Source organism: Rhinoderma darwinii, chromosome 10 (assembly GCF_050947455.1).
Source record: "Rhinoderma darwinii isolate aRhiDar2 chromosome 10, aRhiDar2.hap1, whole genome shotgun sequence".
Lineage (NCBI taxonomy): Eukaryota > Metazoa > Chordata > Amphibia > Anura > Rhinodermatidae > Rhinoderma > Rhinoderma darwinii.
The window spans coordinates 83846043-83870021 of NC_134696.1; the positions used below are offsets into that span (position 1 = coordinate 83846043).

The 23979-nt window shown below is 46.6% G+C and overlaps 1 protein-coding gene across 1 annotated transcript in view; it reads left to right on the plus strand.

Moving 5' to 3' along the window:
* The first annotated feature begins 338 nt into the window (after positions 1–338).
* Positions 339–23979, plus strand: part of PI4K2B (phosphatidylinositol 4-kinase type 2 beta) — a 31819-nt gene continuing 8178 nt past the window's right edge. Inside the window, exons 1-4 of the mRNA XM_075840140.1 lie at positions 339–776; positions 18775–18926; positions 21843–22043; positions 23622–23753. Coding sequence (XP_075696255.1) covers positions 497–776; positions 18775–18926; positions 21843–22043; positions 23622–23753 — 765 coding nt within the window. The 5' untranslated portion in view covers positions 339–496. The remainder of the gene's footprint in view (positions 777–18774; positions 18927–21842; positions 22044–23621; positions 23754–23979) is intronic.

Below are 23979 nucleotides of genomic sequence, written 5' to 3' on the forward strand. Positions count from 1 at the left end.
CTTGTGAAAGGAGCACAAGCAGCGATCAACGCGTTGTCTCGTTGATCGTTCACACGGCCCACCACCTCTACACCTGACTGGAAATGCTTACACGACAGCGCAGCAAGGACCCTCCCACCGACAAAGGCGCAATAAAAAGAGTGAATCAATGCACCCGAGGGGCGTGGCTTAATCCACAGTTGTGTTTCCTGCCTCACAGGCAGGGCGGAAGTCTGTGCATATTTGGAAGTTTTCATTTGTCAGCACATATCACGTGATCGTCCCAAGTTGCAAAACACGCATGTACGGCGGCTGAGCCCGCAGCATTGGCTGCGTGGTTAATAAACTCTGCCAATAGGAGCGTTGCTGTGCTACTGCTTAGCCAATAGGAGATCTCCGCATGCTGGCTTAGCAGCGAGAGGTTTGGTGACGTGTGTGGACACTTCCCTGTATATCAGTGTGCGGGATGGCGCCGGTGTTCGGGGTGTATTGATGGTCTGTACCCTGGGTGGGTGTGATGGCGGAGGAGAAGCAGGAAAACCGGGGGGCTTCCCCGCCATTGTTGGTGCTTCTGGAGCCATCTGCTGAGGCTGAAGGGGCGGCAGCGCCACATACTCCAGTCCCCACACAAGCGGGCAGAGCGGCACCGGGAAATGCAGTGAGGTTTTTTCGGGAAGACGCAGGGGAAGAAGAGCCGCTGCTTAAGAGGTCTGGTGTAACTTCACCGAAGTCTGGGAGGAAGGGGAGACCACGTCTCAGCTCATCCTCAGACCGAGACAGTCTGCTGAGTAGTGCCGGTAAGTGCGCTGCTTCTGTGTCCGCCTGCAGCGCGTCACGTAGCCGGAGTACACAGCGCTGTGGAATATGTGGGCGGGGCGCCGACAACTTCCCGGCGAGACATGGAAAGTTGTCACACCTGTCTCCACCTAGCCCTGCCGTCACTTATACAGACGCTTCCTATACCGTCTCTGTACAGCTCAATGCGGGTTTTCTAATGTAAATGCCTCACGTTAGTAAGCAGCAGAGCGGTCCGGCTGTGTTCACACGTTAGTTTCCATCGGTAGACCGAGTAGAGCCTCCTGCGGCGCTATTATATCCAGATAACGCATGTTATAGGCTCTGTTCACATCTGCGTTTTGGCTTCGGTTTATAACTGGATCTACAACTCTGACGGATCTGCTGCTTGATAGATCCCAGCTGTGCTGCCGGCCCCCGTTTACTTATAACAGGGTCTGTTTGAGGCTCCCACCTGACCAGAGTTTTATATTGGGGTCTGCCAGGTTTACGGGATTTCTGATGACCAGGATAGTGCTGCAGACTACGCTGCTCTTCGGGTAAGGCCACGCTGAGCGGCACGGAGTCGGTCGTGATGTGGCCAACGACTGCGCCACGTTCGGCGTGGCTGTCAAATAGCCTGTCCGGCCGTGCGTTGTTGCAGGTAAAGCGTCCCTTTAACTGCAGAATTGTATGGTATACCCTCTGTCTGCACGATTTTGGAGGCAAAGGGCCATTTTACCCACAACACATGGCCACTAATTCCGGTTTTCTGTTCTGAAAAATTAGAAAAACTAAATTTAATGTTGTGACAGATCCGTCACATGACATAAAATAACGGCACCTGACGGATACTACTGACTTATCGGTTCTGTCATGGTGTCCGTAGTTTTACTGGGGGAAGAAAAAAAATGCAGCAATCTGCACAATTTTTTATTTTTTTTTAATAAGCAAATTTGACCAAATTTACTACGGCGTTCAAGTCGGTGGCATTGAATAGAATCTGCTAGAAATAAAATCATTGATGTTGGTGCGTCCAGGACCTGATCTCTGCTCGTCCGGCCGGTCACGTCACTAGTCCGTAACCAGGATCACCCCGACACTTCATATACTGCGCTTCTTTCACATGTACGGTTCCTCGGTCAGGGGTACGTTTTTATGAACTTTTTTTAGGATTTGTTGAATGTGTATGATAAAAAAATATGTGCAGAACTGACGCCACTGTGTGTATACGTAAGATTTTGGGTCACATGTCTAGTAATGATGCTAGCCGTATACAGGGTAACTATGATCTCGCCTGGTGAACATATCACTGCTTGCTGTCTTACTTTGACGTTTTTACACTGGTCTCAATATCCGCTGACGTTTGCAGAACTCCTAGAGAATCTCGCTGCCAAACACGGCGGCAGAATGTGCACTGGCGAGGGGGAACTTCTAGGGTATTTTTGCCTCTTACATAGTTGTATGGGGAGAGGCTGACTGTAGTGTTTGCCTTTGAGGTTACTGACCGGAAGGCCAGACTGATGCCGCCACCGCCATCATACTATATTATCTCTAGAATTCCATTGAGTATTTGCAAATATTATATGACCTGCACTTTCAACCTTCATTGTATAAACTAAAGCGGATAAATGAACATGGGTGACTTGTAGCTATGGGCGGGGAGGGTGATGATCTATACGTTTTGTGCTGGTATAAAGGTCTGCATGTTGTCGTCCGCAGTATACGTTTTCTTAAGCGTAAGATGGATGCCACTTGTCAGCGGTATATGTTACACACGTACCTTGGATAGCTTTCCCAGGGCCCGGCGTATACCTCTGACGGACGGCAACCATGTATCACACTGTATAGGCGTAGTGCTGGGGCCGGGGAGTTCGGGTGACGTATCCCGCTGTTTGATGTATACATTGGGACTCCTCCGAATTACGACTAGGACTTCAGACTGGGGTCAGAACACTTGTCAGACTCTGAAGTGCAGATCAGGAGAGGGCTGTGTACTGCAGATTATGGCCTAGTCTGACAATCTCAATATAAAGACTGCTCTGGAGTAAGAGGTGCGCTCAAATAATTAGGCACATCTGCTGTCCGCGCTACAAGCTGTAGAAGGCCGGGTTCCCACGTAGCGTGAACGCTGCGAAATTTCCACAACAAAATTGTGTGCGGACATTCCGCAGCGTTTACAGCAGCAGCAAAGTGGATGAGATGTTGAAAATCTGACGCCCGCGCCGCGGAAAAAAAAAGAAGCGGAACCGTTTATTGACCTGCGGTGCAGAATTGAATTCCACAGCAACTCCATTTATGCTGCATTTTTCTGTTACGGGTTTTCCCAACTGAATTCAATGGGGCCGCAACAGAAAGCAAAGTGTTGGCACTTCTGCGGCATAATCACAACAAAAAACTCCTGCACATGTGGACGGCCCCATGGAAATAAATGGGGTCTGCGTGCGGTGAGCGATTTCCATGTGCCGCACACGGACCAGTTCTACGCTCATCTGAATGAGCCCTTAGACGTCTGTATGAAATGACTGCGTTTCGGTTACGTCATGGAGGACACCACGGGTCTGCGTAGTTCCATCAGGACCAGGGGGGCTTGGCATCCAAATCGGTGACTACAAAGAACATACTTGTCATTTAGTAAGTAAAATATCGTCTGACCTTTTAGTTCATGTTACTATGTAGTGGCCGTAGACCTTACATAACCAGTCACGAGGAGCGGATGCGTCATTATAACCGGTCACGAGGAGCGGATGTGTCATTATAACCGGTCACGAGGAGCGGATGTGTCATTATAACCGGTCACGAGGAGCAGATGCGTCATAACCGGTCACGAGGAGCGGATGCGTCCTTATAACCGGTCACGAGGAGCGGATGCGTCCTTCTAACCGGTCACGAGGAGCGGATGCGTCATTATAACCGGTCACGAGGAGCGGATGTGTCATTATAACCGGTCACGAGGAGCGGATGTGTCATTATAACCGGTCACGAGGAGCGGATGTGTCATTATAACCGGTCACGAGGAGCGGATGTGTCATTATAACCGGTCACGAGGAGCGGATGTGTCATTATAACCGGTCACGAGGAGCAGATGCGTCATAACCGGTCACGAGGAGCGGATGCGTCCTTATAACCGGTCACGAGGAGCGGATGCGTCCTTATAACCGGTCACGAGGAGCGGATGCGTCCTTATAACCGGTCACGAGGAGCGGATGCGTCCTTATAACCGGTCACGAGGAGCGGATGCGTCCTTATAACCGGTCACGAGGAGCGGATGCGTCATTATAACCGGTCACGAGGAGCGGATGCGTCATTATAACCGGTCACGAGGAGCGGATGCGTCGTTCTAACCGGTCACGAGGAGCGGATGCGTCATTATAACCGGTCACGAGGAGCGGATGCGTCCTTATAACCGGTCACGAGGAGCGGATGCGTCATTATAACCGGTCACGAGGAGCGGATGCGTCGTTCTAACCGGTCACGAGGAGCGGATGCGTCATTATAACCGGTCACGAGGAGCGGATGCGTCATTATAACCGGTCACGAGGAGCGGATGCGTCCTTCTAGCGTCATATAACATGTCGGGTGGATTGTCTCTGGTATCGCCTTCTCCTTCCTCCCGCAGGTGGCGGACAGCGTTACTATTACACCTTTTTACTGTGTGAAATGTTAATCAGGATTCTGCTACAATCCAGGATGACGTCTGACACACCGGGGAGAATTGGGCCTTTTCTCTCTGAATATATCAATTCTTCTACTCGAGAGGAACGCTGTTAATTATAAGCTATTAATAAGATTCCTTCTTTCCAGCCCCCGTGTTGCCCCCATGGCTTGCGTTGGCTTCATTGCAGGCTTTTTTGTGACATTTCCATTAAGTCGCATTTCTGGTGATCGCAGCTAAAAACTTTTCTGGTCGTAGCTGTAAATCGATAGAATCTGCACAGTGACCGGAGGAGTCTAAATCCCCCTGCGTGCACCTGCCGCCTCTATCACTGAACTACATTTCCCAGCATGCTTAGCCACTAGGTGATTCACTAGGGAGCCCTGAGTGCGCACGCTCATGATGTACTCGGTTTGTTGGCGGTTCCTGAGATGGTTTTTATAAAGTTGCAGATGTTGAATACACTCGTATTTCTGGTCTCGTGATTAGGGATGTCACGATACCAGGATTTGGACTTAGATACCGATACTCCGTGTAGTATTTGCGATTTCAATAGCAAAACGATACTTTGCCAACTGTAATAAAAAAAAGTTCTTCCGTTTTCTGATGTGAAGCACGTGGTGTGATGATGAATTTAACCTCCACGTGCCTCACATTAATAGTAATTCACCCCATCATGTTTCTCAGTCATAATGGGTTAATATGTGAGGTACATGATGGGGTTAATTACTATTAATGTGAGGCACATGGAGGTTAAATTCATCATCGCACCTCGTGCCTCACATTAATAAGTGATAGCAGTTTTTATTTTATTTTTTTTTACAGCGCACACGTCATAAATGATGCAAAAAAATTGTTGTGCAGGTTATTACGGCCGCGCCAATACGGAATGTGTATTTTATGTATTGAGACTTATTTTAAAGTTTATTGTAAAAGAAAAAAGGTGTCTGTGTATTTTTTTATTTTTATTTTTTAAAATGTTACTTTGTTTTTACTTTTATTTTTAAACTTTAATGTACTGGCATATATCAGATATACGCCAGTACATTAACCTGTGTACGGATAGTACACAGGCAGTTGTTAGGACATACCTCAGTATGCCCTAACAGGAAATATGGTAAGACAGCCCTGGGGTGTCTGTCCATATATGGTATGGCCCTCCATCGTGTCACAGGGATTCGTGTGATGTGATCCAAGGGGCACACCCCCCCCCCCTTCTCACTTCCTCTGGAATGCTGCAGTGGTGGTCAGCTTTGATCGCAGCATTTGGGAGAATAGCAGCGGAGATGAGCGGTTTCTCTGATCTCCGCCGTTAGAGCGGGGCTGCGGCTGTGTAATACAGCCATTGCCCCGCTCCTGACAGCAAGTGCGAGCGGTCAGCCTGAGGTGACTATAATAAGCGGGGCGCAGGCACTGAAGACAGAACATGGGGGTGTTTTGCAGCGCGCGCACTTGGTGTCAGGAGCGGGACAATGACTGTATTACACAGCCACAGCCCGCACTCGTGTTAGGACACTGAGCTGTGCGGCGGCACAGCTAAGTATCGAAATACGTGAAACAACGTTATCAAACCGTTTGGGGATGAACAGTATCGAAGTTTCGATGCATCGTGCATCCCTAATCGTGATTAGGGTGGAAGTTTTTATTCTTCAACTAACAGGTTAACCAGAATCTGAGAGGTAGGAAGGTTGTCTCGGTGACTGGTTGCTGGAGTGAGGTGGAAGATGAAGTCCCATGTCGGCTCCTCACAACGACTATCTGCATCAGGAGAGCTAATATGGCGGACAAGACACGGTGTAAAAACTGGAGGCAGACGTGCGGAGTCCAATGGCTGAGCGTATAAATGGCAGAAACCATCATTTAGGTGATGACCAGTTTTATAAGGGACATCGGGAATGTGAAGGTGATTAGAATATGTTTGAAAGATGACCTTTTGCGTGGACTCCATCTTGTACAGTTGGCGTCCATTTTGGATGGTTGGAATCCATCTTGTGGCCGGACGGAGCCATTTTGAGATTAATTAGTTGTTGCTTTAAGGCTAATCTATCTGTCCGCGCTGTCTGAAACCATCCTTGGTTCTTTGTTTTTGAGATGAATGTTTTTTATTTAGTCTCTCTAGTATGGAGAATACGCACGAATATTTACCTATTTTTGTGTGACAAGGAGCCGCTCTACCTTGAAGCCTATGGAGAAAGATCATGTTTACTATAAGGGGGGGGGGGTAGTCTGACTCCTGGTATGACGTGGTGTATTTTGGGAATTTATGGTTTACATTTGAAACTCCTCCTGAGCTTATGATTGGTTCAGGACAAAACATGTTGTCATTCTATGCTATTGGTTAAAGGAAATCCAAATTAACGTCATATTGTAAACCATTGGCTGGAATTGCGCCGCTCCTACTGCTAAATCTATCTTTGTAATGGTTTGAATAAACGCCAGAGGATTCGAGCATACAAAGCATGGTCTCTATATCCATCTCTATGAGTGAAAAGACTACAATCGATCACCTATGATTTGGATCTGGATAAAGGGCGGGTATCGGTTGACGTACCCAACGCAAATTTCAGTCTAATATATTTTGGCCCATGATTGCGTCAACTGAGAACATAGCCATTCGTCTCAAGCTTGGAGGGGGTACTAGACTGGCCAAGGATTAGACCAGTCCAGACAGTTTTTTTTGTCCCCCCCAATGGGGGTGATACAATTTAGATGTCCCCATAGACCTCGGTGGACTTTATGGAAATAAGTAGGGTTTACTGAGAAATCCTGTCTGGGCAGGTAGGACAGAATGCAGCTCAAGGGGTTTTTCCACCATGGTTTGTCATTTACATGCTAAATAAATATGACATTTACATCTTCATGGGTTTCTTTTTTTTTTTTTTTTTTTTTTTCTTTGCTTGGCATGTGGATTTAGATGCACATTTTCCCTATCAAATAAAATGGGTTAAATCCACAATGATGACTGTAAAGTGGGTGTAATATCTCACTTCTGCTACTATCCTATCCTGCAATGGCCTTTGGCGCAAAGTCCAGACTTAAAGAAAATGGCTTATTTTAATTAACCCCTTAAGTGTCCACCAATACGCCTTTTCATGGCGGTCACTAACGGGCCTTGGGCTAGGCCGCCGCCTTTCATGGCACCCTAGTGTAAGTTTTGCACGGATGTACCGTGCAGGCTGGAATGGGTGCTCAGCTGTCTGACCGCCGGACAACTGCTCTAGTGATCAGTTTCCTTGGATCGTGACCGTTTAACCACTTCAACACTGCTGTCAATAGCAACTGCGGCATTTGTGGTTTACAGAGGGAGGGAGTTCCCTCTGTCACCCATCAGCGGTCCGCAAATGCAATCGCGGGCCTCCAATGGGTTGCCATAGCAGCCGAGGTCCTAACAAAGTCCCCCAGGCCTACTCTATTATGCTGCCTAAACTATACAATCAGACGGTGAATGAGCATTTGCCCGTTCATCGGCAGATCGTTGACCTGTTTATACATGTAAAAGGGCCTTAAAGCGGATCTGTCCCTAGTGTAAATCCCTATCGCCTAAGGGTATGTTCACATGGCCCATTTTCAGCCGTTTTTCGGGCCGTAAAAGTCCTGAAAAACGTCTGAAGACGAGGGCTGAATGCCTCCAAACATCTGCCCGTGGATTTCAATGGGAATAACAGCGTTTCGTTCCCACGGGCGTTTTTTACGCGCCGTTTCTAAAAACGGCATGTAAAACGCCCTGTAAAAAAGGTGCATGTCCCTCCTTCAGCCGTTTTTTGGAGCGGTCTTTCATTGTCTCAATAGAAAAATATCCGTAAAAATCGCACCAAAAAGCACTTCATGCATAAACGCCTGAAAGTCAGAGGCTATTTTTCTCTTGAAAACTGCTCCGTGTTTTACAGCCGTTTTTGGTTTGCCGTGTGAACGGACCCTTACTAATCTAATAGACGATATGATGATAACTACAGTGTAATCTTTTTCAAAAACGTTTATTTGCAAGGTTATGAAAATCTTTAGCTATACTTGCCAAATATAAGGTGGTTCTTTCTTTTCACTCTGGGCGGTGTAATGTTTTCTGTATGACGCTGTCCAATCAGCTTACAGCTTCTCCAACTTTCCTGCCCAGCAACACAGATGATCATATAGTATACGGCTCCCATTCCCGACTGTGTTTTCCACTGGTGATTATCTCCGGTTGTGTCACAGCTAGAACTGCGATCCCGGTGTCATAGGAAAGATTAGAATCGCCTCTTTCATATGGCACCATATGACTGTTCTAGGTGGTCCACAGCCTGAGATGAGGCTGTTTGAAGTGATCCCTCCAGCCTCAGTCTCTCACACGGTGTGAAGCAGCTTCATGCTGATAGGTCAGGGTCAGAGGATGTGAGGAGGCTCCACCTCAGGAGAATCGCTGGTGTTGACACCCACTTGTCTGGTATAGCCTCATTTACAGATCTAGAAAAAAATCTCATTTTTAAAATCTTTTTGGGACACAATTTTCACTAGTATTATCAGTGTGACCGCGCCTATTAGATTAGCGAGGAGATAGGGCATTACTAAACTATGACAGATCCTCTTTGAGGCTTAGTTCACATCTGCGTCATGGCTCCGTTCTGATGGAGCTTTCCGCTAGAACGGAGCCCTGACTGAAACCGAAACCAAAAAGGTTTCCGTTTGCATCACCATTGATTTTAATGGTGACGGAACCAGTGCAAATGGTTTCTGTTTGTCTCTGTTGTGCAAAGGTTCTGTCGTTTTGGCTGAATCAATACTGTAGTCGACTGCGCTATTCATTCCGACAAAACTGCGGAACACTTGCACAACCGAGACAAACGGAAACCATTTGCACTGGGCAATGAGTGTTCTATGAACGCTCGTCTACGTGATAATCGTCATGTGTAAAACCCCCTTTAGTCTTGTAGGCAGGCTTTGTCCCAAATGTCTGATATCCCGGGGAGTGGGTTGTATTTATGACCCTACTTAAAGAGGCTCTGTCACCAGATTTTGCAGCCCCTATCTGCTATTGCAACAGATCGGCGCTGCAATGTAGATTACAGTAACGTTTTTATTTTTAAAAAACGAGCATTTTTGGCCAAGTTATGACCATTTTCGTATTTATGCAAATGAGGCTTGCAAAAGTACAACTGGGCGTGTTTAAAAGTCCAAGTGGGCGTGTATTATGTGCGTACATCGGAGCGTTTTTACTACTTTTACTAGCTGGGCGCTCTGATGAGAAGTATCATCCACTTCTCTTCAGAACGCCCAGCTTCTGGCAGTGCAGACACAGCGTGTTCTCGAGAGATCACGCTGTGACGTCACTTCCTGCCCCAGGTCCTGCATCGTGTCGGACGAGCGAGGACACATCGGCACCAGAGGCTACAGATGATTCTGCAGCAGCATCAGCGTTTGCAGGTAAGTCGATGTAGCTACTTACCTGCAAACGCTGATGCTGCTGCAGAATCAACTGTAGCCTCTGGTGCCGATGTGGCCGACACGATGCAGGACCTGGGGCAGGAAGTGAGTGACGTCACAGCGTGATCTCTCGAGAACACGCTGTGTCTGCACTGCCAGAAGCTGGGCGTTCTGAAGAGAAGTGGATGATACTTCTCGTCAGAACGCCCAGCTAGTAAAAGTAGTAAACGATGTACGCACATAATACACGCCCAGTTGTACTTTTACTTTTCAACACGCCCACTTGGACTTTTGCAAGCCTCATTTGCATAAATACAAAAATGGTCATAACTTGGCCAAAAATGCTCGTTTTTTAAAAATAAAAACGTTACTGTAATCTACATTGCAGCGCCGATCTGCCGCAATAGCAGATAGGGGCTGCAAAATCTGGTGACAGAGCCTCTTTAACAATAGCTGTCCATTCCAAGCTCCGGTATGACCTTCATTGATATTAGTGAAATGTTTGATACCACAGGGGCTGTTTCTATGGCCCTTCCAAAACAATAGCTGTCCCTTCTACGCACAGATATGCCCTCCATTAGCATTATTGACAATAAGGTACAGTAACCTCCAACACCTCAAAGGAAAGCAAGATTATCCTGCTGATGATCAGATACCATTTACAACAGGCAGCTGTCCGTACAATTGATATTCCAGCAATTGAGTTATAGATTTACTTTCTGATATTACGATTGCTGCCCATGTTGGCTTCCAACAGGGTGGGGGAGGGGTCAGATCCGGCAATGTTAGAGGCTCTGTCACCAGATTATAAGTGCCCTATCTCCTACATTATCTGATCGGCGCTGTAATGTAGATAACAGCAGTGGTTTTTATTTTGAAAAACAATTTTGAGCAAGTTATGAGCAATTTTAGATTTATGCTAATTAGTTTCTTAATAGACAACTGGGCGTGTTTTTAGTCAGTGACCAATCAGCGTCATACACTTCTCATTGCTCCAGCCCGGCTTCTTTCACTGCACAATCACACTGGAACAATGGGCTGGAACAATGAGAAGTGTATGACGCTGATTGGTCACTGACTAAAAACACGCCCAGTTGTCTATTAAGAAACTAATTAGCATAAATCTAAAATTGCTCATAACTTGCTCAAAATTATCGTTTCTAAAAATAAAAACCACTGTTATCTACATTACAGCGCCGATCAGACTATGTAGGAGATGGGGCACTTATCTGGTGACAGAGCCTCTTTAAAGGGGTTTTACACTGGATGATTATCGGGCAGACGAGCGTTTACAAAAAGCTTGTTGCCCATAATTGTCATGTGTAAATAAGAAACGATCAGCAGATGAACGCGCAAACGCTCAATCATCTGCTGGTCGTATCGTTTTTGAAAAAAAAAAAGTAAAATATCGTTGTCGGCAGCACATCTCCATCATAAGGAGTGGCGCTGCCGACATGATTATGTATGGGGGCGAGCGATCGGGGTAATAGCCGCTCATCCCGATCCATAGCTCCATGTGGCAGGAGCAAACGAGCGCCCATCAATGATGTCTCTTTGATCGGCGCTCGCTTTATCGGACGGTGTAAAAGGGCCTTTATAGGCCTGTCTCCAAAGATGTGTTTTCAGGGCATGCTTAACCCCTTAAGGACGCAGCCTAGTTTGGGCCTTAAGGCTCAGAGCCCATTTTTCAAATCTGACATATTTCACTTTATGTGGTAATAACGTCGGGATGCTTAAACCTATCCAAGCGATTCCGAGATTGTTTTCTCGTGACACATTGGCCTTCATGTTCGTGGTAAAATTTGGTCGATATATTCAGTCTTTATTTGAGAAAAATTGCAAAATTTAGAAAAAATAGAATTTTTATGAATTTAAATGCATCTGCTTGAAAAACAGACGGTTATACCACCCAAAATAGTTACTAGTTCACATTTCCCATATGTCTACTTTAGATTGGCATCGTTTTTTGAACATTATTTTATTTTTCTTGGACGTTACACGGCTTAGAACATAAACCGCAATTTCTCATATTTTTAAGAAAATTTCAAAAGCCTTTTTTTTAAGGTACCTGTTCAGTTCTGAAGTGGCTTTGAGGGGCCTATTTATTAGAAACCCCCATAAAGCACCCCATTTTAAAAACTAGACCCCTCAAAGTATTCAAAACCGCATTTAGAAAGTTTTTTTTAACCCTTCAGGCATTTCACAGGAATTAAAGCAAAGTGGAGGTGAAATTTGCAAATTTCGTTTTTCTTTCTGAATTTCAATTTTATTCTATTTTTTTTTCTGTAACAAAGAAGGTTTTACCAGAGAAACACTACTAAATATATATTGTCCAGATTCTTCAGTTTTTAGAAATGTCCCACATGTGGCTCTAGTGCGCTCGTGGACTAAAACACAAGCCCCAGAAGCAAAGAAGCACCTAGTGCATTTTGGTGGTGCTTTTTTATTAGCATATATTTTAGGCAGCATGCCAGGTTTGGAGAGGTGTTGAGGTGCCAAAACAGTAGGAATCCCCCAAAACTGACCCCATTTTGGAAACTGCACCCCTCAAGGAATTAATTTATGGTTATTGTTACCATTTTGACCCCGTAGTTTTTTCACAGCGCGTATTTGAATTGGGCTGTGAAATTAAAAGAATGACAATTTTTCCAGTAAGATGTAGTTTTGGCTCAATGTCTTATTTTCACAACGAATAAAATACCCCATTTTGTTGCCAAATTTGTCCTGAGTGCTACAATACCCTATTTGTGGCCATAAACTGCCGTTTGGGCCCATGGGAGGTATTAGAAGGAAAGGAGCGCTATGTGTTCTTTGGAGCCCAGATTTTGCTGGATTGGTTTTCGGGTGCCATGTCGCATTTGCAGAGCCCCAGAGGTATCAAAGCAATGGAAACCCACCAGAAGTGACCCCATTTTGGAAACTACACCCCTCAAGGAATTCATTTATGGGTGTTGTGACCATTTAGACTCCACAGTTTTTTCACAGAATTTATTTGAATTGGGCTGTGAATTAAAAAAAATTTTATTTTTTCCAATAAGAGGTAGTTTTGGCTCAAAATTTCTTATTTTCACAAGGAATAAAATACCGAATTTTTGTTGCCCAATTTGTCCTGAGTGTGGCAATACCTTATTTGTGGTGATAAACTGCCGTTTGGGCCCATGGGAGGGCTCAGAAGGAAAGGACCACCATGTGGCCTACTGGGAATTTTCTGGTGCTAAGTCGTGTGTGCAGAAGCCCCTGAGGTATCAGTACAGTTGAAACCCCCGAGAAGTGACCCCGTTTTAAAAACGACACCCCTTAAGGAATTCATCTAGAGGTGTAGTGAGCATTTTGACCCCACAGGTATTGTGTAAAAGATAATGCGCAGCAGATGGTGCAGAGTGAGATTTGCAATTTTCTATACATATATGCCAATTCAGTGTCCGATATATTGTGCCCTGCATGCGCCACCGGAGATATACACCTCATAAACTGTAATGTTGGCTCTCCTGGGTACGGCAATACCCTACATGTGGCTGTTATCAGCTGCCTGGGCACACAGCAGGGCTCAGAGGGGAAAGATGAGGGGGGATAAGCTGTGCGAAGTGGATCAGAGCGAGTAAAACTGGGGTAAAATTAAAAATAAAGGGATGGATGATAAATTTTAAAACACTTTCATACAGAGCTCTGGTTTTTCGGGACACGCGTCACATTGATATATTGTGTCCTTCCTTATCCCCCTCTTATAGCAGACTCTGCACCTCTTTTGACTTTTTCCCTTCTTGCCAGTTTGGGGAACTTCTCCTGGAAAGTGTTGCCCTGGTACGATGCGTGTGGCCTCGCCTCCAGAAGTACTGTAGGGCTTCAGGACTTGATCTGACAAGTCCACCCCTCCCATGTACCTATTGTAGTCCAGGATACAGTCTGGTTTGGGGGTCTCTGTACTGGTACCTCGTACAGGTACATGGGTACTGGTGTGGCATCTCTCTTGTCCTTGTACTTGACACACAATATGTTGCTGCTAGATTGTGCCCTGCTCTCACCCCTTCTGAGTGTTTGCCCAAGCAGAGTCTTAGGGAGGCCTCTCAGATTTCTTCTAGCAGTGGCGCATGCCGCAGGACTTCTGGAAGTGAGGCAGTTGAAGAGTGGGACGCCGGTATAAAAATTATCCAGGTAGAGGTGGTGACCCTGGTCCAGCAGTGGGTGCACCAAATCCCACACAATTTTTGTATTAACTCCCAGTAAGGGGGGGCATTCTGGGGGCTGAGAACTGGTGTCCTTCCCTTTATATATCCTAAATTTGTACATATACCCTGATGCACTCTCTCACAGCTTATACATCTTCACGCCATACCTTGCCCTCTTACCCGGCAGGTACTCGCGGAATTGAAGCCTCCCTTTCAAATGTACCAGGGATTAATCTATAGAAATACACTTCTCGGTGGTGTATGCTGGGAAAACCGGGCACTGAAATGGTCTAATAGGGGTCTCCGTTTATACAAACGGTCAAAACTGGGGTCATCTCGGGGTGGGCACGGCTCATTATCAGTATAATGTAAGAAGCGAAGTATTGCCTCATTTTTATTTTATTTTTTAGTTTCCAGCTCAGTTCTGAAGTTGCTTTGAGGGGCCCATATATTAGAAACCCCTATCAAACACCCCATTTCAGAAACTAGACCCCTCAAAGTATTCACAACAGCATTTAGAAAGTTTATTAACCCTTTAGGTGTTTCACAGAAATTTAGAGCAAAGTAGAGGTGACATTTAATTAATTTAATTTATTAGGCACCATGTCCGGTTTGAAGAGGTCTTGGGGTGCTAAAACAGTGGAAACCCCCCAAAAGTGACCCCTTTTTGGAAACTAGAGCCCTTGAGGAATCCATTGTAGTTTTCTTGGGGTGCATGCGACTTTTTGATCAGTTTTTATTCTATTTTTAGGTGGCGTGGTGACTAATAAACAGCAATTCTACTATTTTTTATTCAATTTTTTTTACAGCGTTCACCGTGCGCTATAAATGACATATTCACTTTATTCTGCGGGGCGATACGATTACGACGATACCAGATGTTTATAGTTCTTTATGTCTTATGGCGTTTGCACAATAAAATACATTTTGTAAAATATAATTTATTTTTTGTGTTACCTTATTCTAAGAGCCAGAACTGTGTTATTTTTCCATCAGGAAAGCCGTGCGAGGACTTATTTTTTGCGTAACGAACTGTAGTTTCGATCAGTACCATTTTTCGGTACATGCGACTTTTTGATCTCTTTTTATTCCATTTTTTTGGGAGGTGAAGTGACCAAACAATTGTGATTGTGGTACGGTTTATTATTATTTTCTCTTACGGCGTTCACCGCGCGGGATAAATAACAACATCGTTTTGTAGTTCAGGCCGTTACGGACGCGGCGATACCAATTATGTATAGTTTATTTGTTTATATATTTTTATTAATAATAAAGAACTGATAAGGGAAAAAGGGGGACTTTTAAATCTTTTATTTTCTTATTTTTTCACACTTTTTTTACTTTGTCCCACTAGGGGACATGAGGGCAGGTGGCTCTGATCGCTATTCTAATACACTGCACTACATACGTAGTGCAGTGTATTAGAGCTGTCAGCTGTTCGCTGACCGCAAGCATAGTGGGTCCTGATTTTGTCGGGACCCACTAGGCTTCCGTCGATGGCGTAGCCAGAGTCCATTGTTAGGATTCTGGATTCCATAGTAGCCATCACGGCCCGCTATCGTGTAGCAGGCCGGCGATGGCAGCTTAACCCCTAAGAAGCCGCGATCGCTATTGAACGTGGCTTCTAAGGGGTTAATCGGAGGGGACCACCGCGATCGGTCCCTGCACACTAAGCTGTGATAGCCTATCACAGCTCAAACACGCGCCGGGATTAAATGGCGCCGTGTTTACTCAGGTCAGTACTATTACTGACCTGAGCGCTAATGATGTACTTAGCGCGACGTAATAGTACTGACCTGAGCGCGAAAGGGTTAAGGCTTCATTCACATCTGCGTTGGGGTCCCGTTATGACATTCCGTCAGATTTCTGTCAGAACGGGACCCTGAACAGACGCAAGCTGACACAAACGGAAACCAGAGGTTTCCATTTCCATCACCAATGGTGATGGAAACGGAAACCTCTGGTTTGTTTCTGTTCAGGGTCCCGTTGTGATGGAAAGCTCAGACGGAATGTCCGAACAGGAACCCAATGCAGATATGAACGAGGCCTAAATAGGATCTGTCACTAGATTAGTAATGCCCTATCTCCTAGCTAATCGAATAGGTGCTGTCACACTGATCACGCTAGTGAAAATTGTCTCCCTAATTATTTACAATTATGAGCTTTTTTCTAGATATGTAAATGAGGCTATACCAGACAAGTGGGAGGTAACAGCAGCGATTCTCCTGAGGTGGAGCCTCCTCACATCCTCTGACCCTGACCTATCAGCATGAAGCTGCTTCACACAGTGTGAGACTGAGGCTGGAGGGAAGGGGGATCACTTCAAACAGCCTTATCTTGTGATGTGGACCACCTAGAACTCCGGTTCTGAGGGCCTATGGAAGATAAGATTCTAACACCGTTCTAGTTGTGACACAACCGGAGATATCCCCAGTTGAATACAGTTCGGAATTGAAGCTGTATACTATATGATCACACTGTTGCTGGGCAGGAAAGAGAGAGAAGCCTTATGGCTATTAGGGCCACATTAGCATATTTAGAAAAATGCTCATAAATTTGCAAATGTTTTTGAAAACCAATCACACTGTAGTTATCAGCATCATAGATTAGGAGATAGGGCATAAATAAACTAGTGACAGATCCTCTTCAAAACTGTGGATGTTGGAAATAAATCTGATTTGTTTGGGGTAGTGCATTCCAGGGAACTGGTGCAGTGTGAGAAAAATCTTTGGAGACGGGAGTGGAAGGTTCGGATTATGTAGGATTTTTAACGTTGGCAGAACATAGGGCATGGGTAGAGTGGTAGACAGAGATGAGGGAGGAGATGTAAGGAGGTGCAGCACTGGGGAGAGCTTTGTGGGTCAGAGTAATACGTTTTAATTGAGTTCTGAAGGGAATGGGCAACCAGTGCAGTGACTGGCACAGGGTAGAGGCACTGGTGTAGCGGTCTGGTGCAGTGACTGGCACAGGGTAGAGGTGTTGGTGTAGCGTTCTGGTGCTGTAGCTGGCACAGGGTAGAGGTGTTGGTGTAGCGTTCCGGTGCAGTGACTGGCACAGGGTAGAGGTGTTGGTGTAGCGTTCCGGTGCAGTGACTGGCACAGGGTAGAGGTGTTAGTGTAGCGTTCCGGTGCAGTGACTGGCACAGGTGTTGGTGTAGCGTTTCGGTGCAGTGACTGGCACAGGGTAGAGGCGTTGGTGTAGCGTTCCGGTGCAGTGACTGGCACAGGGTACAGGTGTTGGTGTAGCGTTCCGGTGCAGTGACTGGCACAGGGTACAGGCGTTGGTGTAGCGTTCCGGTGCAGTGACTGGCACAGGGTAGAGGCGTTGGTGTAGCGTTCTGGTGCAGTGACTGGCACAGGGTACAGGTGTTGGTGTAGCGTTCCGGTGCAGTGACTGGCACACAGGGTACAGGTGTTGGTGTAGCGTTCCGGTGCAGTGACTGGCACAGGGTAGAGGTAGAGGATTTTTAACGTTGGCAGAACATAGGGCATGGGTAGAGTGGTAGACAGAGATGAGGGAGGAGATGTAAGGAGGTGCAGCACTGGGGAGAGCTTTGTGGGTCAGAGTAATACGTTTTAATTGAGTTCTGAAGGGAATGGGCAACCAGTGCAGTGACTGGCACAGGGTAGAGGCACTGGTGTAGCGGTCTGGTGCAGTGACTGGCACAGGGTAGAGGTGTTGGTGTAGCGTTCTGGTGCTGTAGCTGGCACAGGGTAGAGGTGTTGGTGTAGCGTTCCGGTGCAGTGACTGGCACAGGGTAGAGGTGTTGGTGTAGCGTTCCGGTGCAGTGACTGGCACAGGGTAGAGGTGTTAGTGTAGCGTTCCGGTGCAGTGACTGGCACAGGTGTTGGTGTAGCGTTTCGGTGCAGTGACTGGCACAGGGTAGAGGCGTTGGTGTAGCGTTCCGGTGCAGTGACTGGCACAGGGTACAGGTGTTGGTGTAGCGTTCCGGTGCAGTGACTGGCACAGGGTACAGGCGTTGGTGTAGCGTTCCGGTGCAGTGACTGGCACAGGGTAGAGGCGTTGGTGTAGCGTTCTGGTGCAGTGACTGGCACAGGGTACAGGTGTTGGTGTAGCGTTCCGGTGCAGTGACTGGCACACAGGGTACAGGTGTTGGTGTAGCGTTCCGGTGCAGTGACTGGCACAGGGTAGAGGCGTTGGTGTAGCGTTCCGGTGCAGTGACTGGCACAGGGTAGAGGCGTTGGTGTAGCGTTCCGGTGCAGTGACTGGCACAGGGTAGAGGTGCGGGTGTAGCGTTCCGGTGCAGTGACTGGCACAGGGTAGAGGCGTTGGTGTAGCGTTCTGGTGCAGTGATTGGCACAGGGTAGAGGCGTTGGTGTAGCGGTTGGTCAGATAGATGAGCCTGGCTGCTGCATTCAGGATAGATTGGAGTTGGAGAGTTTAGCAAAGGGGGAAGACAAATTAGTAATGAGATACAGTAGTCAAGACGAGAGTAAATTGGTGACCATGAGAGTTTTGGCTGTTTCCTCAGTAAGAAAATGGCGGATTCTGGAAAGTTTGAGGTGAATGTGAAAGTGATTGAATGTGTGAAGATGGACAACTAATGATTTCCTGAACTATGAAGCATCTATACAAGAAAATGTGCTTTCTTTTCGGATTCACGCTTGTCTGTCTGATCGCTGGTATATGATGTGAGCCTTCCCACCTTCTCACACCGTTGCCTAGAATAGTTGTTTTACAATAGGTTTGCGCCTGAGGACACTGGTCACTCCATTTTCGTATGGCAATGCCAACATATCTGTCCGGCAGTGCCGCTATTCAGTGCTTTATTCTTTCTTGTAGGTCACGGTAATGAGGAGCTGAACGTCATCCTGGATGATATTGAATTTGCTGATATAATTCACAGAGCGGAGCAAGCCACTGACAGCGGGGTCTTTCCAGAAAGAATCTCCCAGGGCTCAAGTGGAAGTTACTTTGTTAAAGATTCAAAGGGGGTGAGTACTTCTTGAGCGTTCTCCTGGAAACCGGTTATTTAAGTGGTCAATGGTAAAGACATGAAATAAACTTCAGCTCACCTGTGACCGCTCTTCTGGCAGCTGAAGGTGACGCACCTGGTCTCCCTTACCTGTCCAACACTTCTTGCATACGGGAATAAGGTGTTACTGGTGTATGGGAGACGAGGCAGGTTACCCTCAGGCCTTAGTCACAAGCGTTGAAACAACAGCCGTCATATGAGGACTCGTAATTCAGTGGGGCCGTCATTTCAACGTTGCTCATGTTTGAGGTTTGCGATGGCTGTGTGATTCTAGCATTAGGGTACGAGCACACACCGCGTATTCAGGGTGAATACGGTGTTAATCTCCGCAGCTTGTCTGCCCTGAACACAGAGAATGCCGTCTGAAAAATCGCACCACACCATGGTGCGTTTTTCTGGTGGAATTTACGCTGCGTAAAGCCGTGCCGGGGGAAAAAAAAACGTTCATACTTGCCCCCACCCTCTTCTCTTCGTGCAGTCCGGCCTACTGGGATGACGTTGCAGGTCATGTGACCGCTGCAGCCTGTAATTGGCTGCAGCAGTCACATGGGATGAAATGTCATCCCAGGAGGATGGACTGGAGAAGCAGCAGGGAGCTCTGGGTAAGAACTATTTTTTGTAATTATTTTTTTTTTTCTTACTTGCGTTTTTTGCGGCGGAATCGATGTGATCCCGCCGCAAATGTCGCAACACACACCGTTTTGTTGCAGGTTTAAGCACCCCATGTAATTCAATGGGGGAAAACCCGCAACCGAAGAGCTGCGATTCTGCAGAATTAATTGACATGGTGTGGCTGAAGAAACCGTGCCGCAGGTCAATTTATTGAGTGTATTTGACGCGCTTTTTTGCCGCGTTTTATGCGCCCAAAAAATGTTTACGCTTGATTAAGCTTCCCATTTACCTCAATGGGAAGCGTGGCGTTAGCACAAACAACGCACTGTTTTACGCAAGCGGTTTTGAAAAAAAAGTGTTGGGTCAATTCTTTGGCACGTAGAAGCGCTAAATGTTACCATAGTCAATGGGAGTCCTAATTACGCGCAAAACAAAACGCGCACAAAAAAAGCTTGCTTAAGCTGTGCCGTTCGTACATACAATGTGCCTTTTCACACAAGCATTTTTTTTATAAAACGCGTTGCGGAAAAAAGCGTTTGTCAATTCCTACTGTGAATCGCCCTCTAGCGGCGGTTCACAGTATTACAAGTCTTCTCCCATTCACTTGAATGGGAGAAGGCTGTGATACTGTGAGCCGCCGCTACACAGCGTTTCACATTAGGAACGGGGTCTGAAGGGTGCAATGGCGTATTAGAGCTGCTGTTCCTTCAAAACATGAATTCCCGGGTGGTGACTGCAGGCCGCTCTTTGTTATAATGGCGCCTCTTCCCTCTTTAAACAAGGGTCACTGTGTACTGCGCATGCCACAGAGCATAGGAGGGCACCAGCATAGGAGATGGGGTGGGCTCCCGTCCTTAGTCTCCTATGCTATGGGTATGCCGTGTAGCACCTGTGTATGTGTCGTGAAGACGCATACACAGATGCTAATAAAGATGGCCGCCCCCACAAAATTAAAAATGCAAACATAAAGTTAGAACATTAAAATAATTTTGAAAAAATAGGCCCGTAAACACAACAAATTAAAATAAAAATTGACGCTTTTCCTTTAAAATGGAGCGGCGGTCGAGCATGTGCACTGCTGCTCCATTTAGAGTATGAGGAACTGACGCAGATAGCGGAGTGCAGCGCTCTTTACAACCTCTTTAATGGGCAGAATGCTTTGTATCATCACTGTTTATTACAGTTTAGCACTCCTAGCCGTGTTCACATGTGACTTGTGTAACATATGTAACGTGACTGCTGCCGGTTTCCTGTGTGATGCCCCATCTTACAGACCTGTTGCGGTCGCAGACCATAATTTACGTGGGGGCCTGGTGAAAGCATACGCAGGGAGGTTATACCGATTAAGGTAGAAGCAGATATAGAAGATGGATCATGTAGGAGATTGCATGCCAGGGAGTACTATAGCTTTAGGGTACGAACACACTAGGCGTAAACACTGTGGATTTTCCACAGCGGAGTCATTGCGGAAAATCTGCAGCGTATTGAAGTGTGGGTGAGATTTCAGCAAATCTCATCCACACGCTGCGGAAAAAAGCGCACAAATTGACGTGCGGTTTCTTTAGACGAAGCATGTCAATGCTGTGGAATTGCTGTTCTTCTGTTGCGGGTTTTTCCCAATTCAATGGGGTGCTTAAACCGGCAACGCGTGTGTGTTGTGAAATTTGCGGCGGAATCTCAGCAATTCCACCGCAAAAATCACAAGATAAAAAGAAACAAAAAAAAAAGGAAAATGTTCTACTTACCCAGCGTTAACCGCTTCTTCAGGCCTGCCTCCTGGGATGAATTTTCATCCCATGTGACTGCTGCAGGCAATCACAGGCTGCAGCAGTCACATGGCCTGCTGCATCATCCCAGGTGGCCGGACCACACACAGAAGGGAGAGAGTAAGTATTTTATTTCTATCGGCGCTGCTTTCCGTACGGGAGTTCCGCCCAAATTTCTGATGGCATTCCCTGCGGTGTTCAGGGTGGATACACTGTGCAGCTTGATGCAGCGTATCCGCCCTGAACACGCCGTGTGTCTTCCTACCTTTTTAAGGAGGTAATGTGCAGAGAATAAGGAGTTTTGTGCAGGAATTGGGCTGAGAGCATCCTGTTTATTTAGAGATATTCTTGCCTTATGAACAAGATATGTGGAAATGTCAAAATCCAGTTCAAAATGCAGATTCTTGTTGGGAATGGAGTCTCTTGTAAATGGCTTTTTTTGTATTTTTATTTTTATTTTTGTCATTTTTAATCTTGACTTTTTTTTTTTTGACCAGAAAATAATTGGAGTATTTAAACCAAAATCCGAAGAGCCTTATGGTCACCTTAACCCAAAATGGACCAAATATTTTCACAAAGTCTGCTGTCCCTGCTGCTTTGGCCGTGGTTGCCTTGTTCCAAACCAGGGATACTTGTCGGAAGCTGGAGCTTATCTAGTAGATGAAAAACTTGGATTAGGAGTTGTACCCAAAACCAAGGTAATGGCATTTGTGAGTCCGTTCACACATTGCATAAATACGGCGTATACCTGTATGATAATACCTGTATTATGCTGCAGAAAATCTGCAGAATACAGTAGCAGCAAAGTGGATGAGATCAAACAAATCTCATCCACACGCTGCGTAAATACTGGCGGGAAAATCGGCCAGAAATGGACCTGCGGTGCAGAATTTTATTCCGCAGCAAGTCAATTTTATCTTCCCCCTGTTGAATTCAATGAGGAGGTAAAATCCACAACAAATGGTAGCAGGGGCGTAGCTAAAGGCTCGTGGGCGATGGTGCAAGAATTCAGCTTGGGCCCCCCCTACCCCACCCCAACACCTCCAAACTAATGCCCCCCCTTAGCTGCCCCATACAGTAAAATGCTCCCACAACTGCCACCATATCGGCCCCCCTCCCATACCCAGTATAATGCCCCCATATGTGCCTAATAAAAAATAACATAATTACTTAACTATCCCCGTTCCCATGACTGGTGGAGGATCCTTCTGCTCTGTGCTATGAGTGACTCGGCGCAGACAGGCGCGATGACTTCAGTACATTCTCCTGCCTGCGCCAAGCCGCTCACGGAAGAGTGAATGCTGGGGCGGGGCCGTCACTCCTTGCTCCAGCATTCAATTGAACTGTGTCTGCATCCTAAGGATGCAGATGCAGTTGGAACTGGGACCAGTGGTGGTCATATGGGATGAAACCTCATCCCAGGAGGCCGGCCTGGATGACGTTAGAGGGCCGGCCTCCTGAGATGACGTTTCATCCCATGTGACCACCGCTGCAGCCAATCACAGGCTGCAGCGGTCTCCTGGGATGAAACGTCATCCCTGGCGGCCTGCTCAGCAGTTTTCTGCAGCGGACATTCCCGGTGGAAAACTGCACCACAGTTTGGTGCGGTTTTTTGCCCAAAATTCCCTGAGGCCACTAGGATGGATGCCAGATAATGCGGCCCGGTACCAAATGATCCGTGGCCCGGTGGTTAGGAATCACTGGTTTAGAACACACAACACACACCCGTGTGCTGTCCGTGTCTCACGGAACCGTCATTATTTGCCGACGGAAGTGTGCATGCAGCCTTACGAGCAGCTGACAGCACAGGCTAAAGACAGTCCGTGCTGTATTCAGAAGCAAAATCGCTAATACAAGTCAATTAGGATCAGTATAACTGGGGGTAGGGCTGGGGAAGCGGCATTGTTGTCCTTCCCTGTGTACGTGTCCTGCTAGCCCTTGCGTTCGTCTATAATTGGTTGCCTGTAGTTTTGTTTAGCGGCTCTCTGCAGAGCCAATGAATACTTGGTGGTGTAGCCGGTTTCCCAGGTGGCCAGGTAGGAGAAGCGCAGCCTCAGCTCATTTGCAGCCCGGCACTGACGTGGTGGGTCAGGGGGTGCAGTGCTATTTGGCTTTATTTTAGATGCCCTAATGTACATGTGATTGTGCTGGTGACTGATTCCCCCATAACTGGCCCTGCTTTACACCACATAGAAATTGGAATTTTGCTTAATTTGATCTTTAGTAACGTAGCCTGGTTTTACCTGTTCTTTGTTTTCTTTGTTTTTTTTCTTAAGGTAGTCTGGCTTGTCGGTGAAACGTTCAACTACAGTGCAATAGATCGTGCAAAGTCACGAGGCAAGAAATACGCTTTAGAAAAAGTGCCAAAAGTTGGTCGCAAGTTTCACCGTATAGGTTTACCACCTAAGGTAAGGTTCTCTCCTTAAAGGGAACCTGTCCTGTTGAAAATGCAGGACAAACTGCAGGCAGCGTGTTAGAGCAGGAGGAGCTGAGCAGATTGATATCGTTTTGTGGGACAGGATTCCGTATAACCTGTAATATATTTATTTTCAACCTCTGCTCAGTCTGGGATTAGGAGTCCAGTGGGTGGTGCTACTCGGTGATTGTATACGCAGAAAAGGCTCTCAAAGATAG